The sequence below is a fragment of the Electrophorus electricus genome, chromosome 7 (genome assembly GCF_041902795.1).
Source record: "Electrophorus electricus isolate QZ-2024a chromosome 7, ASM4190279v1, whole genome shotgun sequence".
Lineage (NCBI taxonomy): Eukaryota > Metazoa > Chordata > Actinopteri > Gymnotiformes > Gymnotidae > Electrophorus > Electrophorus electricus.
Genome location: NC_137503.1, coordinates 7,546,077 through 7,561,420, shown reverse-complemented (window position 1 = coordinate 7,561,420; position 15,344 = coordinate 7,546,077). Strand labels below are relative to the sequence as shown.

At 38.4% G+C, this 15,344-nt stretch overlaps 1 protein-coding gene across 3 annotated transcripts in view; it reads right to left on the bottom strand.

The window, feature by feature from the left end:
• Positions 1–15,344, bottom strand: part of oca2 (oculocutaneous albinism II) — a 76,064-nt gene that overhangs the window by 33,199 nt on the left and 27,521 nt on the right. For all 3 annotated transcript variants that reach the window (XM_081718322.1, XM_081718324.1, XM_081718323.1), the window contains exons 15-18: positions 11,117–11,249; positions 6,352–6,499; positions 3,550–3,607; positions 3,160–3,268 (exon numbers count right to left, since the gene is read on the bottom strand). In XM_081718322.1, coding sequence (XP_081574448.1) covers positions 3,160–3,268; positions 3,550–3,607; positions 6,352–6,499; positions 11,117–11,249 — 448 coding nt within the window. The remainder of the gene's footprint in view (positions 1–3,159; positions 3,269–3,549; positions 3,608–6,351; positions 6,500–11,116; positions 11,250–15,344) is intronic.

Sequence of the window (15,344 nt, the reverse complement as noted above, 5' to 3'; positions counted from 1 at the left end):
ATAGTAATGGATTGGGACGTTCATATTTAAGACATTCTTAGAAAAATGGAAGGTCAAGAGTTCTCATGGAGAATTTATTCTCTTATACTCCAGTATGATAAAGATATTGATGTTAACAAAGAGCTTTCTTTTACTTGGCTTTTAGAAAGCCATTTTTGACATCAACATCTTGTTCTTCTGCTTTTTTGTTTTTAGTAGACTACACTATTTCCCATCTGATGTCATGGACACACATTAAAGTGCTTTTCAGTAAGGTCATTTGCATGGCTGATAACACAGACGTCCAAGTGTGCAGACTTTCCTTGGTCTTACTGCTTTTTGCTTTGATAATACAGGAGAGTTACAAGCCTCCATTGTTCGATGCTCAGAAAGTATATCAAGCTTGGTCAGTGTAATCAAACACTCATTAACCAAGATCTCCCGCTTCCCCTCTGACCCACGCATACACCCATGCTTTGACTGTGATCGGCAGTCCCAGCAACAATCGCTAATCCCTAATCTTACCACCTGTCCTTGGGAGAGAGAAACGATGAATATGCATCCCACTTTTGCAAAACATGAGTAGCCAGGTGAGTGCTGGTGACTGCTATTGGGAAATGATTAAAAGGCTAATGAGAGCAGGAGAAGATGGGAGAGGCTGTAGAGGTTCTGAGGAAAAGCAATCAGTGGGAGAAAGTAAAGGAGGGATACAGTGATAGGAGGAAACCAGCAAAAATTCTGTAATGTTCTTTGGAGTGTAAAACCAGACAGGTTGGTTAAGTGTTTATGTTGAGTGTATGCCTGCATGTTTGACCTCGTGGGTGAAGTCCTGTTGAGATGCTAATTGCAAATCAGCATTTGAGGCAGGTGGTCAGGGAGAGCAGCTGCTTGAAAGGAGAGAGAGAGAGCACAAGCATAGAGGGAGACAGAGCAGAGAGAGAGACAGTGTGAGAGAGAGAGCAGGGACACAGGGTGAAAAAGTGAATGAAAGATGTCCCTTTGCTTTGCCCTTTGTTCATGGAACATCATCTTCCCTTTGTTGTAGTGTGTCAAATCCTCTTACATATAACAACCTCCATGAACTCCAGCAGAAATGTTCTATAATAAATTCATGTAGCTGCAGGTACTAAACAAATACAGACAAAGGGGACCTATTGCTTAAATTGTGGTGGATGGGAGGAATATAACTGAAACTGCAGAGAGCAAGAGAAAACCAACAAGCTCTACAATTAAAAGAAGCAGGTAAAGAATCAGATGAGCTCATTCATCACTGGCAAAACAACTGTGGCTTTCCAGTCCTCCAGGTGAGGCCTACAGACGTCCCTCTCACTCTTGTTTATCTTGAAGGCAGAATGTAAGCTCTGTCTCACCCCCTCAGACTAAAAGCAGGCTAGGCCTGCCTGACCCAGGATGCTGCAGGTTGAAAAGCACCATTCTCTAACTGTGCTAAAATTAATCATCTTTTTATGGTTTGGTGGCAGTGTCAATGAATTATGTCTAGACAGTATTTCAAGGAAAGAAAGTTTATGACTGAGCACAGCAGTTATGATGAATTACATTAGTAGATTTTATATTCCTGTTGCTAGTTTAATGCTAGATTTAAAACAAATCTCTAGATTTATAAAGGAGGCACTGTCTGTTGGATATACATGACGTTGCACTACATGGCCTTTCTAACTCATGGTGCTTTAATATAGACAAAAGGATTTCATGTTATGAAGAGATGTGCTTACCTTTTTTTTTTAGCTAGCCCAAGTGCTTGATAGTTTAACTTCAGAAAGTGAAAGTTCCAGTTCTGGCTATGCTAATTAGATGAAGCCCTCAGGTAGAATGAAATGGGTTAATACAAAATCAAAGCAGGGCTTTTACTTTTTTAACCTTACATTTTACACCTCAGATCCACCAAAAGGAAAATGAAATATTTTATGGCTATATCTTTTTAATCTAAATCACTAAAATGAAAAGACTTTGTATGGACGATATGACAATGATAACAGCCTAAAGATAGTATGCTAAATGTTCTGTTTCAGACACAATACACTGCATCAAAAACAGACATCATCATGCAGCTCACAGTCTGGTTTCCAGACTGGTTAGGCTGGTTTCACAGTAGCTTTGTTTGTGTGAATGTTCAGACCTGGCGAGTTTTCCTTCAAACTGATCATAAATAAGATGCAGAAACACCTCTCAGCTCCAGAGAAATTCAGTGATGTTAGGCTGAGCATTCTGAGGACACCTGAGAACTGACAGGAAACCTGAAGGGTGACCTGGGACATGCACTGGAAGTGGCAGGGGTGAAAAGAAAGAGATCATGGGTGTTGTGAACTGGAATTTAAAAATAAATAAGTTAGTAAGTGGCACTTTCTCTTGCTAAACCACTGAAGGTTGGGCAGGAGTGCAGTGAGACTTAATTAATTTCTCACCTACATATGAAGGTGCCTAGAGATGAGCCTGCCATTGACTTCAGTTTAATGTTTGCATGGGCTCATTGTATGGATTGTCAATTACTTATAATCTTTGGTCCAGAAAAAAAAAGAAACACTGTTAAAAGCATATGATTTTGTCTGCCTAGTAAACCCATGTTCAATTACCACTTCATCCTTCAGTCCAGAAATTCAGGTTGTAACCTTTTTGTATTAGTTCCCCTAGCTGCCAATCTCACTATAGTGTTTGGCTGCAGAAATGCAGTGTGTATAGGGCTATGAGCGTGTAAGCTGAGTCATCACACAGCCTAGGCACGCACAAACTTCAGAAAGATGCCCCCTATAGCTTTTATAGCTACATTGTAGGAGAGCTCATTGTCATGTAATCTTGTCACATAGTCTGCTGCATGTTCTATTAAATATGTAATTTCCTTGACATTAAGATCAAACTAAGCCACCAAGAGAGGAATAAAATGAAGGCAAGCCCCTTCTGGTGTTTGAACCAAATATTTTTTGATGTCCCCTATTATCTTGGCAATGTACTGTTTTATATATAGTCTTTTGTTGCATTTTAGGTCCAGCTGCAAAAAAAAATTACTTGGTCAACAGATGGCTTCATACATGTACAAATTATCTCCTGTGCTAATATGACTAACTTATTAACATAATCTTTCTATTTGTAAGTACTAAACTTGGATATATTTGTTATATACACTTAATTGTGTATATACAAGCACCAAGAAGCTTGAACTCTTACCTAGCTCCAGATGAATCCCAGGTACAAAGGAGTTTAGGAAAAACATGAAGATGACTATAGCCAGCACTGACACACACTTCACCAGTAGGATTTTGTCTGTTATTCTGTGCTGTAAAGAGATAAGACTGAATCAGAGATGGAGAAAAATGATAGAGGGACCTCTCTGACACCAGTTAAGAACTCTAAACATTACTTCTGGAGGAATCAGAGAAATTAGACCTCCCTCTGTTCATTATGATGATAAAATCAGAACAGGATAACATCAGAACTGTGGGCTAACTCAAAGAAGAATTCCTTTGAGTATGAAAGAATGTGTGGGTGGGAAGATTAATGTAGTAAAAATTGGATTTTTAAAATGTTAAAAATAATTTGATATTTTTTTCATTTTACCTTTTTCTGTAGCTCTTGAATGTTGTTTTCCCAGTTTTTGTCCTCCTGGGATATTTGCCTGAAAGAAAAGGTATAAGATATAAAATAATTAAAATTACTTATATAATATAATATACAAGAGCATGTGTGTAATTAAAATGATAGATTAACACATTTATAATTAGAATTGTATCAATCTTAGCAGACTTATTCTAAAAGTCTTTAGATTTGAGTCCAGTCATATATTTTACAGTCCTACTTTCCTAACTTCTAGAATTTTTGCTGTCAGCATCTGACCTCTTAATTGACCTGCCATTAGCTATCTTGGCCAAACTAATAGTTTGAAATCTCTGACCGGAACTGATTTGCTCATAACATCCTTATGGTATTTTTAGGTCAATTACCACTGTCCCCTCCATATCCTATGACAACAGAAATGCCTGTTCTCCCACAGTAGACAGATGGCTTCATAATCTCTTCATAATCCCTAATGTCCTATCCTGAACTTCTAAAGTAAATCATTAGTGGTCAATTTAGGCACTCTACTATGCTTAAAATAAGTGACTGTGATGATGGAAAATGACAGGTCAGTGCTACCAGTGAAATTAGAAGCCTAATACAAGATCATGGAATGTTGTCTAACTTGAAAAGACAGAGCTGGAATATTTTTGGGTGGCATGCAATAAAGTAGGGATTAAATAGGTATTATTGGTGCTAGAAAATCAGTGTCAGTATGGAATGCAGTCAAAGAATGAATCTTTCCATTAAATTTGGATCTAGCTCAAAAGTTCAAGAAGTAGTGAAATCTACAGGTTTCTGTGGGATGACAGAGGGATAAAGGAATTATAGCCATTTTAGATTGTCAAGTGCTATCAGTATGCAGTTATGTGCTCTGTGTCAATAGTTGAAGCTTTCCATCAAGTTTGATGGTGCTATCTTGAAAATGCAAGGATCATCAGATTCAGTAGAATGAAAGATATAACAGCCAAGATGAGTGCTCTTAGTATGCAGGTTTGTATTTTGTGTCTTTCAATCAAATATGATGGTCGTATCTTGAAAAATCAAGTGAGAAAGGCATTGCTATTCTTTTAGATGCTGGGAGGAAAAAGGGAGTGGTTAGGTAGATGTCTGCTAACACCGGCTGTATTGCTCTAGCAAGACTGATGAATATAGCGTATTAAAAGTTTAAAGAGTATTAAAATCAGGGGTAGGATGGAGCAGGGGCATAGCCACATGGGTGACACAGGGTCGCAGCTCCCACCCTAGAAAAAAGCTTTGCCACCCTCATTGGCAACCCCAGTTCAAGCCCTAAAATTAAATAATACAAATTAATTAAATACATTAAATTAAACAGTTACATTTGTCATAATTTTGAGGTTAGATTTTAGTTTAGATGTTTTCTTGAAACCAATAGACAAAAATACATTTGTATTTTAACTAGGATGCATTCAGAATGGATTGCTGTTCATTCATCTTATTGGCTCAGCATGAATTATACCACAGTTAATTCCAACTTATCAGTGTTACTGGCTGAGAAATGTTCTAAGAAAGACACTCTAATGCCAATTTTTAAAATATGTCTGTGTAAATTTGCTTGTTAGATAAGTCTCACAATATAGTTCAACCACAAATGTGTCATTTGTATAATTGTTATGCAGGTGAGTAATATGTTTGTTTTTTTCCATATAAAACAATATATTCTCAATACAGTTTAGTGCACTAGACTTGATGCAGCACATTTAGATATTCATGTTGATTTAGATAATTATAGTACCACTGTAGGCATTTTAACCACATCCTCAGAGTATTAGGAACTATAGAGCAATGATGAAGCCAGTAAAGTAAAGCCATTATATGCACATTAATTTCACAAGTAAAATTATATATTCTGCAAATGCAGCTTTGCCCTAATAAATAATTAGGTGATGCCAGCCCTTAGTGTAGGCTACACCCTTGTCACACCATGTATTAAACCCTGGACACACTGGAAGAGACAAATGAATTAAGGTATAGAAGTGATAGATAGATGAGTGCTTTCAATATGGAATGAGATCATTTTCATTGTGTTAACAGTAGAATCATTAGATCAAGTTTGATAACTCTATGAAAATTTAAAGGAATAACAAAATCAAGGGAGGATGGATGTGGGAGGATGGAGGCATGAAAGAAATGGTAGCAGTGTTAGGTAAATGGATGAGTGCTAACGAGCAGCTTGTGAGCTACATGGGAAAGAAGATATTAAAATATGAATTCTGTGGGCTACAAAGTGCGGCATGAGAAAGCAGAGGCGTACTTTGCGTCAGTACTGAGAAACTCCATGGCAAGTTTACAAGATGTCAAAATAGGGACAGTTAGAAAACCGGATGGATAGTGTGATGAAAAAAATAGGGATGTAAGATAGCAAAAACTCTCTTTAAAATCAGAGCAAGAATAATAATGAGAAAAAGAAGAGGAAATAAAACAACACGTATACCTTACTGTAGTGAAGAAGCAAAGTAACTAATTTAACTGTATTATGAATGGGTAAAAATATAATATGTATTTATTTATTCATTAGAAATGTTCATTTTATGTTTATTTATTCATTAGAAATGTGGCTGGGGCTTTGAATTATTTTTGATCTGGCAGTCATCACCATATTAACCAGGTCTTAATCTTTCCTTAGTCTTTTAAACATAAAATATTGGATTTGGATTGTAGAAATAGCTGCAAAAGTCATATATTTGACTTTATCCTTTCCCAGTGATATAGTCACATTAGTAAGGAATTAGCTATAAGATAGTAAGGAATTACACAGCCTTCCCTACAGTGGCTGCACAGTACCTCTGGAAGGTTCGGAGCTTTTTGCGCAGTAGGCTCTCCAGATTGAGCACCTTCTGCATGAGGAGACACTTGACAGCAGTCTCTTCTCTGCTGGCTGGGTTGATGCGATGCGCAGTCTGTCTCCACACCAGAATTTCATGCTTCAGCTCTGCAGATGGACACATGCCCAGCCAAGACAAATGAGTCGGCGAGAAGTGAGGGAAGAGAATGGGGCTTTGCACCCATGACACTTGAATCAGATTACAGCGACATAAGGCAAGTGAGGTATAAAGCCATAGGTTGGAAAAACACCCCACTTGGAAAATACAGACAAAGTTGTTGTTTTGTCAATGTTGTCAATGCATGGCAGTCTTTCATCCTTTAGCTCAATACAGCTAAACGGAGTTCTCACAAAGAATGATTCATTTACAGAGTGACAAGACCTTGCACATGGTGTATACAATGAGCTTTCATCAAGCAGATGACAACGTCTAATAGTTTACATGTGAGCCCTCCCTTATACTCCAGGCTATTTACTTTATATATTTATTATCTCAGATTGAATGTAGCAGCAGTGGCCAGCTGGTAATGAAAATGTAGAAACCCTAAGCACGGGCCCCATCTTCACCAGAGCAAACACTGAGCATATTGGTGCGTGAAAGCCATTTCCAATCATTAGGATCTCTCTGGGCCCCCCGTAGAGACCTAATCCTACCCGCTGGTGCCAGGGATTGACTGAATCCGGAGTAGGTAGAGATAAGAGGGAAATGTCTGCAAAGAGAGCGGAAGAAAGGATAAAGGAGAGGCTGGGTGTCTCCCATGACATCAGGCCCATCTCCCCCACTGTACATCTTAGAAAGGGTTGCTAAGCGCCCTTAATAGGAGCTAATTGAGACACAGGAAGCACACTGTTCACTAATCAACACCATTACTGATGGCGGCAGGAGTCTGGAGAATGCTACTAGCCGTGGTTCTGGCCAGTGAGGCAAAGCAGCAAGGCTGTGGCGAGGGACATGGCATTGTGTGGTTTCTCGGTTTTATGGTTTTGCGATTGGACTGGCATTAAGCGTCCACTAGACGGTGGTCTTCCAGAGCCATTCAGTGTCCCAGAGGAACAGAAAGCTCTGCGCCTCCCACCGTCCACAATCATTGGACTCTGCCTCTGTGGTGTATATACTCCAACGCTATCTTATTGTGTTTGCCCTGAAACCCAGTACCCTCATAGGGCAAGAAAGAATGGGATATTGTAGATGGTCCCTCTTAATAGCAGTATGATACTCCTGGCATGAAGGGAAGGCTAGTAGCATGAGTAAATTACAGGTTTTGCACTCATGCTTCCCAAAGCAGAAACAGTTACATACATTATAAACACTTGTTGCTGTATAATCTGTACACAAAGGGGAATAAAAAATATTACATATTTAAAGCTTTTGTTGTGATTAATTAATTCACAATTATGTTGGGCCAGTTTGAGTGAGAATATCTATTGCAACAATTGCACATGTAAGACAACAAGAAAGAAATCCAGATAACTGTGGTTCAGCACATTATTTCTGGTTGCCTGAACTGCACGAGTGATGGTACTATCCGATGGCACCTCAGGAAGAAATTAACACAGTAATTTTTTGCCACTTTCTATCTTCAGTTTATGTGTATAGTAGGTTCTCCCACCTGGTTTCAATGACCTGAGGTGCTACTGATGGTTAAATCTTTATCCCAGAATATTAAAGTCTATTCTGGCAACCCTTATTAAAACACACTCTGACAAATGCAGTGTATGAAAAACATTGTTCAAACTCAAAACAAGCAAATCTTTATGGGACTTTGTGTAATTACTACCTGTGAACTGTTCTCAAGTTGAGTGCCTGATAGCAGTGAACTAATGATACAAACAGTGAGTTCTGACTAATATTCAAATAGACATGCTTGGAATTTCATGTCCATAAAATGATCGCTAAAATGAATTTACTTAAATAGCTTTGCCAACTACTGTGCAGCAATTCTCTAAATGCCATAGAAAAGCAGCATGCTCTCCCGTCCTTCTCTCTGAAAGGGGGCCTTGGGGGTGCATGCCAATGGTAAGACCCCCACTGAGTATTCAGAGAGTCTGTATGGGAAGCCTTGGCTGTCTGTAAAAAGAACATTATAGAAGAAAAGGTATCATGTGGATAGGCTGTTATGTTCATTCTTTTGTAATACTCTCAAGTGCATTGATGGGGGTGTTGAATTAGAATACAGGAAGGAGTAGTCCAGCTAGATCTCATAGATGGACAGCTGCCTACTAGGTTGGCATCCAGTTTTCAAGAGGAACCTTAACATGGTTATGGTGGAATCCCAGCTGTGCCACATGCCATCTAAGGCTGGAGTTTCAGAACACAATCAGCAGCCTTCTCATTTGGAGAGGAAGATGGCTGCTGTTATGATATAAACTGATGTTCTAGCTATTCTTAAGTTCTGGACCTTTGAATATATTGAGGCACTTAACAATACAGCATAGCCAGTAGTCTGAAAAGCAGGCGCAGCACACAAACTTCCATCTACTTAATGTTTATAACAGAGATACTGGCTACAATGATAACTGGTAATTAAGTTTTTAAAAATATTCTAAAAATAAAATTAAATACATATCAATAACTAACTAAAATCAAACAATCCAACGTGGAAGTCTAAAAAACATTCTAGAAACAAACCCTTCATCTTAACTATCATTTATTTACAGAAGTTCATAAGCAAGAGAAAACACCGCAGTTTCAATTAACCTTAGGATTCAAATAAGGAAAAACATAGGACACATTTTAAATACTAAGCACAACAAATAGCTTTAGAACAGAGGTGCACACACACTTTAATGGATTCATTCAGTTCCTTTAGAAGATTAAGGGGCTCAACAATACTCTTCTTGCCTACAAGGAAGAAGCTATCCCAGCATAATGGAAATGACCTTTTTGTCCATGTTGCTGGAACACCATTCCAAAATGTTCTGTGTTTTTCTGTATTATTCCAACCTAATGTACCTTATGAGTTTCATTCTAAACAAGACCTGAAACTACAATTTTAAATCTTTCATATGTTCCAAATCAAAAACAAGTAGTGGCTCACACTGAACTTTGTAAACATGTAAAAGTGGAACTTTTTTTGTTGTTTTAGTTGGAAGGAAAAATGGCATAACACAAGCACTTAAAGTACAATGCACGTTGGTAATACCAATTAGTTCTGTTAATGAGCTGTTTATCCAGTGTGCACTCATTCTTTTGAAGAATGCTCTTTTAGAACTCAAAGAGCTCATGCCTTTGATGTTGGATGGTCTTGAGAATTACTGGGTGTACAATGCTGGGACTTCACTGGGTAGAATAAATAGGCTAGTTCACATGCATAACAATTGAAGGATGTCAGATTTATGAATTAATCATGAATAGTGTTCAATCTGAGAATTTCTTTTTGTCTAAAGACATTTTGAGAGTTCAGTGAATACATTTTTAGAAATTCTCATGCTATGTGAAAGCTTGAGTTCCTTTTTTAAATTCTAAAACAAAAGCTAATTTAAAATTTAAAAAAACTAGTACAAACTCCAAGCCTCAAAATACTGTCCTTTTCTTCACCATTTGTACATAATAATATTAAATCTGCTCCTACAAACAATAACTGATGAATAAGCAGTTTTACGAGACACTCTCTGCTTAAACTATAGCATTTTAGTAATTAATCAGGTAATCATTGCAAATTTAAAATGCAATCCCTAAAAATAAATGTTTCATACTTTTAATGTCACTTAAAATTACTGTTACTAATAATTTATTCATTTTGACCAGTGTTGTATAATGTGATCAGGCTAACAAACATATTTATTAGACTAGGTAATAAATTTGTTCATAGTTGTTAATTATATGTTAACATAAAGTTTTAACACCAAATGAGTTATTATAGGGGACAAATAATTGTTCTCAATATGTAAAAATATACTTTCTGCTATACTGGGAGATGTGCCTGTCATCACATATAAAGATAAAGTTCTTGTAAGTCCACCTTGACTACAACATCATCATAGTGCTAAACAAGGACTTAATACTAACTTGCATGTATACAATATGTAGAGCATCTAATTTTGTCCCAAAGGACATATTACCCACTTCCTGAGTTAAGTCACCTATGACAGGATTTATGGATTTAGTAGAACAGTTTTAAACCTGAGAGGACAGGGTCATCTGATAAAGATAATAGGAATATTGGTGTAAATTTTCAGAAGGAAACACAGAGGGATTCATACTGTGGAGGGTCCTTTGGGTATCTCCAAAAGAAGTGAGAGGACATGGTAGATGTCCGACACACACCAAATTATGGTATATTTATGAGGTCATCAAGTTGAATAGCATTTGGTAAGGGGAGAAAGTCAGCCAAAAGGTCCTGAGATTCTGAAGAAAGATTTCTAGGGGATTTAAAAATAATGGTTAAATAATGCATTATTTTATGATGCTACTGACACTCACCACCTGATCCTCTACTGTTTAAGAAGCCTCAATCACTAAAGCCATAGATCTCTCTGCATGGATGGCTCATTATTTAATATTCTCCTATGTTATTTCCCCATTTTTTGGAGACAACATGGTGATCATTTATTTCTATTATGTGATAAGCGTGTTGATTGAAACATACTCCCAAATGCTGAATTTGAAGATACTTTAAGCACAAATGTTTTAGCTATCTGTTCTTGTTCAGGTAATAAAGACTTAAGTCCAGGATGTATAATGATTAAATGATCTCCAAAGGAAATTAAGGCCTTTCCACTCACCCACAATCTCACTGGACTCTTTGTTGTAGAGTTTCTTATTCCAGTAGAGCAGCCGCAGAAATGGAAAAGAGGTGAGGAGCACCAGACAGATCCCCAGGAACATGTAACCCGTAAATGCAGCAAAATCAAGCCCCTGGGAAGGACAGTTTAAAAGTGAGGAGGGGTGAGGTGGTGTCACTGTACAACAAAGCGCCATTAAAAAAACAGAATTTGAAACAGAACAGAAGAGATTACATTCAGTCTGGCAGCAAGGGTTCTAGTATACCAAATGCACAAATAAACAGATAGAGGCTTTCAACACATTTGGTATTTTCAAATGGGATGCTTTATAATACAGCCCAGATTTTACAGCATAATTATTGTAATTTACCATGTAAACTGTAACGTTTGGTGTAACATAACCATGTAAATTGATACAAATAAAATACTTACAGCTTCCTACATTCAGCAGCTGAACTCATACATGAATCAGAACCAGATACAGGTCTTGCAGTCAGGGTTCAGGCCTCAAAATAGTACAGAGAAAGCCTGACCTGTTAATGACCTGTTGTTGGCTTATGACCAGAGTTGTGACTCTTTGCTTATATTGCTTGATCTCAGTGCAGCTTATGATTCTACACATTACAATATTTTATGAGACAGACTGAAAAATGTTGGGATTAAGGGATTTGCCCTTTCCTAGTTTAAATCTTACTTAGTCATTACCAGTTTGTGAACATAAATGGTGGCTAACCACAAGGATGTATTCTAGAACCGCTTTTTAAATTTTTAAATTCTCAATTACACCATGTTTATCAGTTAAAGATCTTGGTGTAATTGTGGATGGCAAACTCTCTTTTCAAGCTCATATAAATAATATTTGTAGCATATATCCTTTTTCCACCTCAGTAACATTGCAAATATAATAATTATACTATCATAACATGATGCAGAAAAGCTAGTAGGTGTGTAACTTCCAGATTGGACTACTGTAAAGATTTATTAATTGTTTGTACCCCTAAGTGCATAAACAAGCTTCAGTTATTTCAAAATTCAGCAGCCAGAGTTCTTACTAGAACTAGAAAGTTTGATCATACTACTCATATCTTAGCTACACAGCATGGGCTTCCAGTAAAAGTTTTTATTGATTAAAAAATACTTCTAGTGACCCATATATCACTGAACAGTTGTGCCCTACAGTACCTTAGCAAACTCTTGGCACATTATGATCTGTCATATCTGCTTAGATCAAAAGGTGGAGGCTCTTTAATACTACCTAGAATAAGTGTACTGCAGAGGGCAGAACCTTTTCTTATAAAGCTCCAACACTATGAAATAATCTTCCCGTCAATCTTCAAGACTCAGACACAGTCTCAATATTTAAGGTAAGGTGAAAACACATTGTTTAGTTAGACATATTATTTAATACGTCTCATCTTAGGTAAAGATGTAGATCTGGGGGTTTGTGGGCATTGAAAGTTATGGTAAACTGAGATGTTGTGATGCTGTCATTTCACCCTTTTTTTGTCCCTCAAGTTTGTTGGCTGACAGTGGCAGAGTGGCTCTATCCTTTTAGCTGTGCTACCATAACTAGAGCTGACAGAATCCATCCTTGCACATTAAATACCCCTATTTTATACACTTTAGTATTTGAACATGCCTAATATTCTAGCCTCTCTTTCTGCCAAGGTACATCTACTCCTGGTATCATGTTATTACTGAGCCTCTGGCTTATCCCACCCCAAAGCAGCTATTCCTGGGTTGTTTCTGCTCCAAATGGTTTTCAGACACACCTACACTCATACTAGGGTGCAGACTAGGACATCTAGGATCCGTAATAGACTTCCATTGCTTACTTATTATTATTACTACTTATTTTACTCACTGGGAGCTGCTTTGTGCCACAGCTGTTGTAAAAAGCACTGTATAAAATTTGACTTTCACTGTGTCCAAGTTTCACTGTGACCAAGGTCTTCTTTGTATCAGGGGCAGTAGTGGTTAAGGTACTTGACTTGTAATGGGAAGGTTACTGGTTCAAGCCCCACCATTGTCAAATTGGTACTCAAGTTGTATTCAGTCATAAATGTAAGTCACTTTGGATCAGTTAAATGGCATGTTATATATATCGATTTATATGCGGAAGTTACACAGTAAATGACAGAAAGGTATGCTATAAAACACAGGCTGTCTTATTAAGCAATACTGACTTTTCTTACTTTTCAAGCTAACTAGTCATCTGCATTTAAAAGAGATAAATATTTGATATGAATCTTCTTGAAGTGCTGGATGAGCTATCATTCAAATCAAGAGTACAAAGCCCAGTACACAGCTCAATTTATCTCCCACTATTCCTGGATGCCATCATTTGAGTGGCTGTGTTCTCCTATGATGCATGCTACCAGAGAAGTAAATAGCCTACAAACATGATCCTGCACTCACTTTTAAGAGCTTATCTCTATATGGTGACACTGAATAGCTCATTGTAGGAAACAGAGTTTATGCCATGTTAAATGTATATGTGCAGCTCAGAGATATGTCATAAAGAGATCTTGGAAATTCAATAAAGAAGAAAAGGGGGTAACTGCAGAACATCTTGGTCTAATTCTCCTATACAAATGGCTTGGGCTTTGCAGAAAGCCAGACTGTGCAGTACTTGTATAGACTTAAAGCAGAAGCAGAGAGGTGGGAGGCCTTAGCTGGCTGCTTGTGGTGGGGTGGCCTCCCTGAAGCACATCCAAGTAGTAAATCCCCTCTTTCTAACACAATGCTATCATGGCACTGACATGATTAAAAAGACAAACATGGCCTTGTAGGACTGACAAAAGCCAAAATCACAGAACGGGTATGCACTGTACATCACTGAGTGTCAACAACAATCCAAAAGAGGAGAGAGGGGTAGGAATGCTGGTGAGCAGTGACCTCTACAGGAGAAACAGAGGGAAAAGCAAGAGCTGGAGAGCAGAGGAAAGAGGAGGGGAGGAGAGAGGAGGGGAGGAGGGGAGAGTGAAATAGGAGAAATTCTGAAAAAGCTGAAAACATAAAGAGAAAGAGTGAAGACACACAGACAGTTGTAAATAATTGGATTTTTGCCAAAGGGATGGAGAAAGACTGGTGAAGAATTAGTAAGGCTCATGGGTCCTGCATAAGTCAGAATAACACTCTGGAAAAACTGTATTGAAACAAAAAATGTCAAGTTTATTAGAACTGAGCTATAGACACTGACTGGTTTCATTTCTCCACAAGGTTCTCATTACTGAGTCAGGGTTCGTCCTTCAGCACATCTGAAGGTCTCACTCTGGTGCCTAGCACATCTGCCTGGAACACCCAGACATCCCTCATGATTGTATCTTTCAATAAAATATTTGTTTAAAGCAACATCAGTCAACGACAGTGCAAACACTCCCCGATCATGCTATCACTTATCACAGTGGAGATGTAATTTCGTGTGTGTGTGTGTTGGGGGGGTTAAGTGTTTCCTAGGGAAACTTATGTGATGACGGTGGTGATGCAAGAGCTGTGTAAATGAGAACTCCCTCCCTGCATTCTGCATCTAATGTTCCACTTTCTTCCAGCTGAGAAAAAACAAAGTCCCAGATTGAAGAAGCAAAAGAATTGTCGGTGAGAGACAATGAGAGAGATTAGAGGAAGAAAGAGAGAGAAAACTGAGAAATAGAGAGAGATGAGAGAGAGAGCAAGAGAGAGAGCTCATGGAGCCTGATTCCTGAGCAGTGAGGGGTTTGGCTGAGTGCAGTGTTGCCTGCAGCTGGGCCTGGGCTCTTTCAGCCTAGCAATTCAGCTTACTCAGAGTTTGACTGACAGGCAGAGAGCAGCCGGAGCTACAGCCTCTGGCTGTAGGAGAGGACTCCCCAGTGACCCTAAACCACTTCTCCCCATCAGTCCACATGTGCTGCATCTTCAGGGAGCACCGTGTATGAGTGGTGGGCTGGTATCAGCACCACTGGATACACAGCACTGGAAGCCAGCGATGGCGTCTGTAGAGCACAAACAAACGCAAAAAAGCAAACAAACGGACTGGGGCCTTTTGTGATGTGGTGACTGTTCTGGAGCTAGTCACCATGGGCAACAGCTCCACAGGAGGACATACACATGGCAACCACTCCGGCAGAGAAACATGGTTTGAATAGTGGATTTTTAGACTCTCTTTGCAACTTATATTGTGGTTTGGGAAGAAGCTTTAATTTCAAGCCTGATAAGTTGTACACTGATGTTTCACTGGTATTGAGTCACC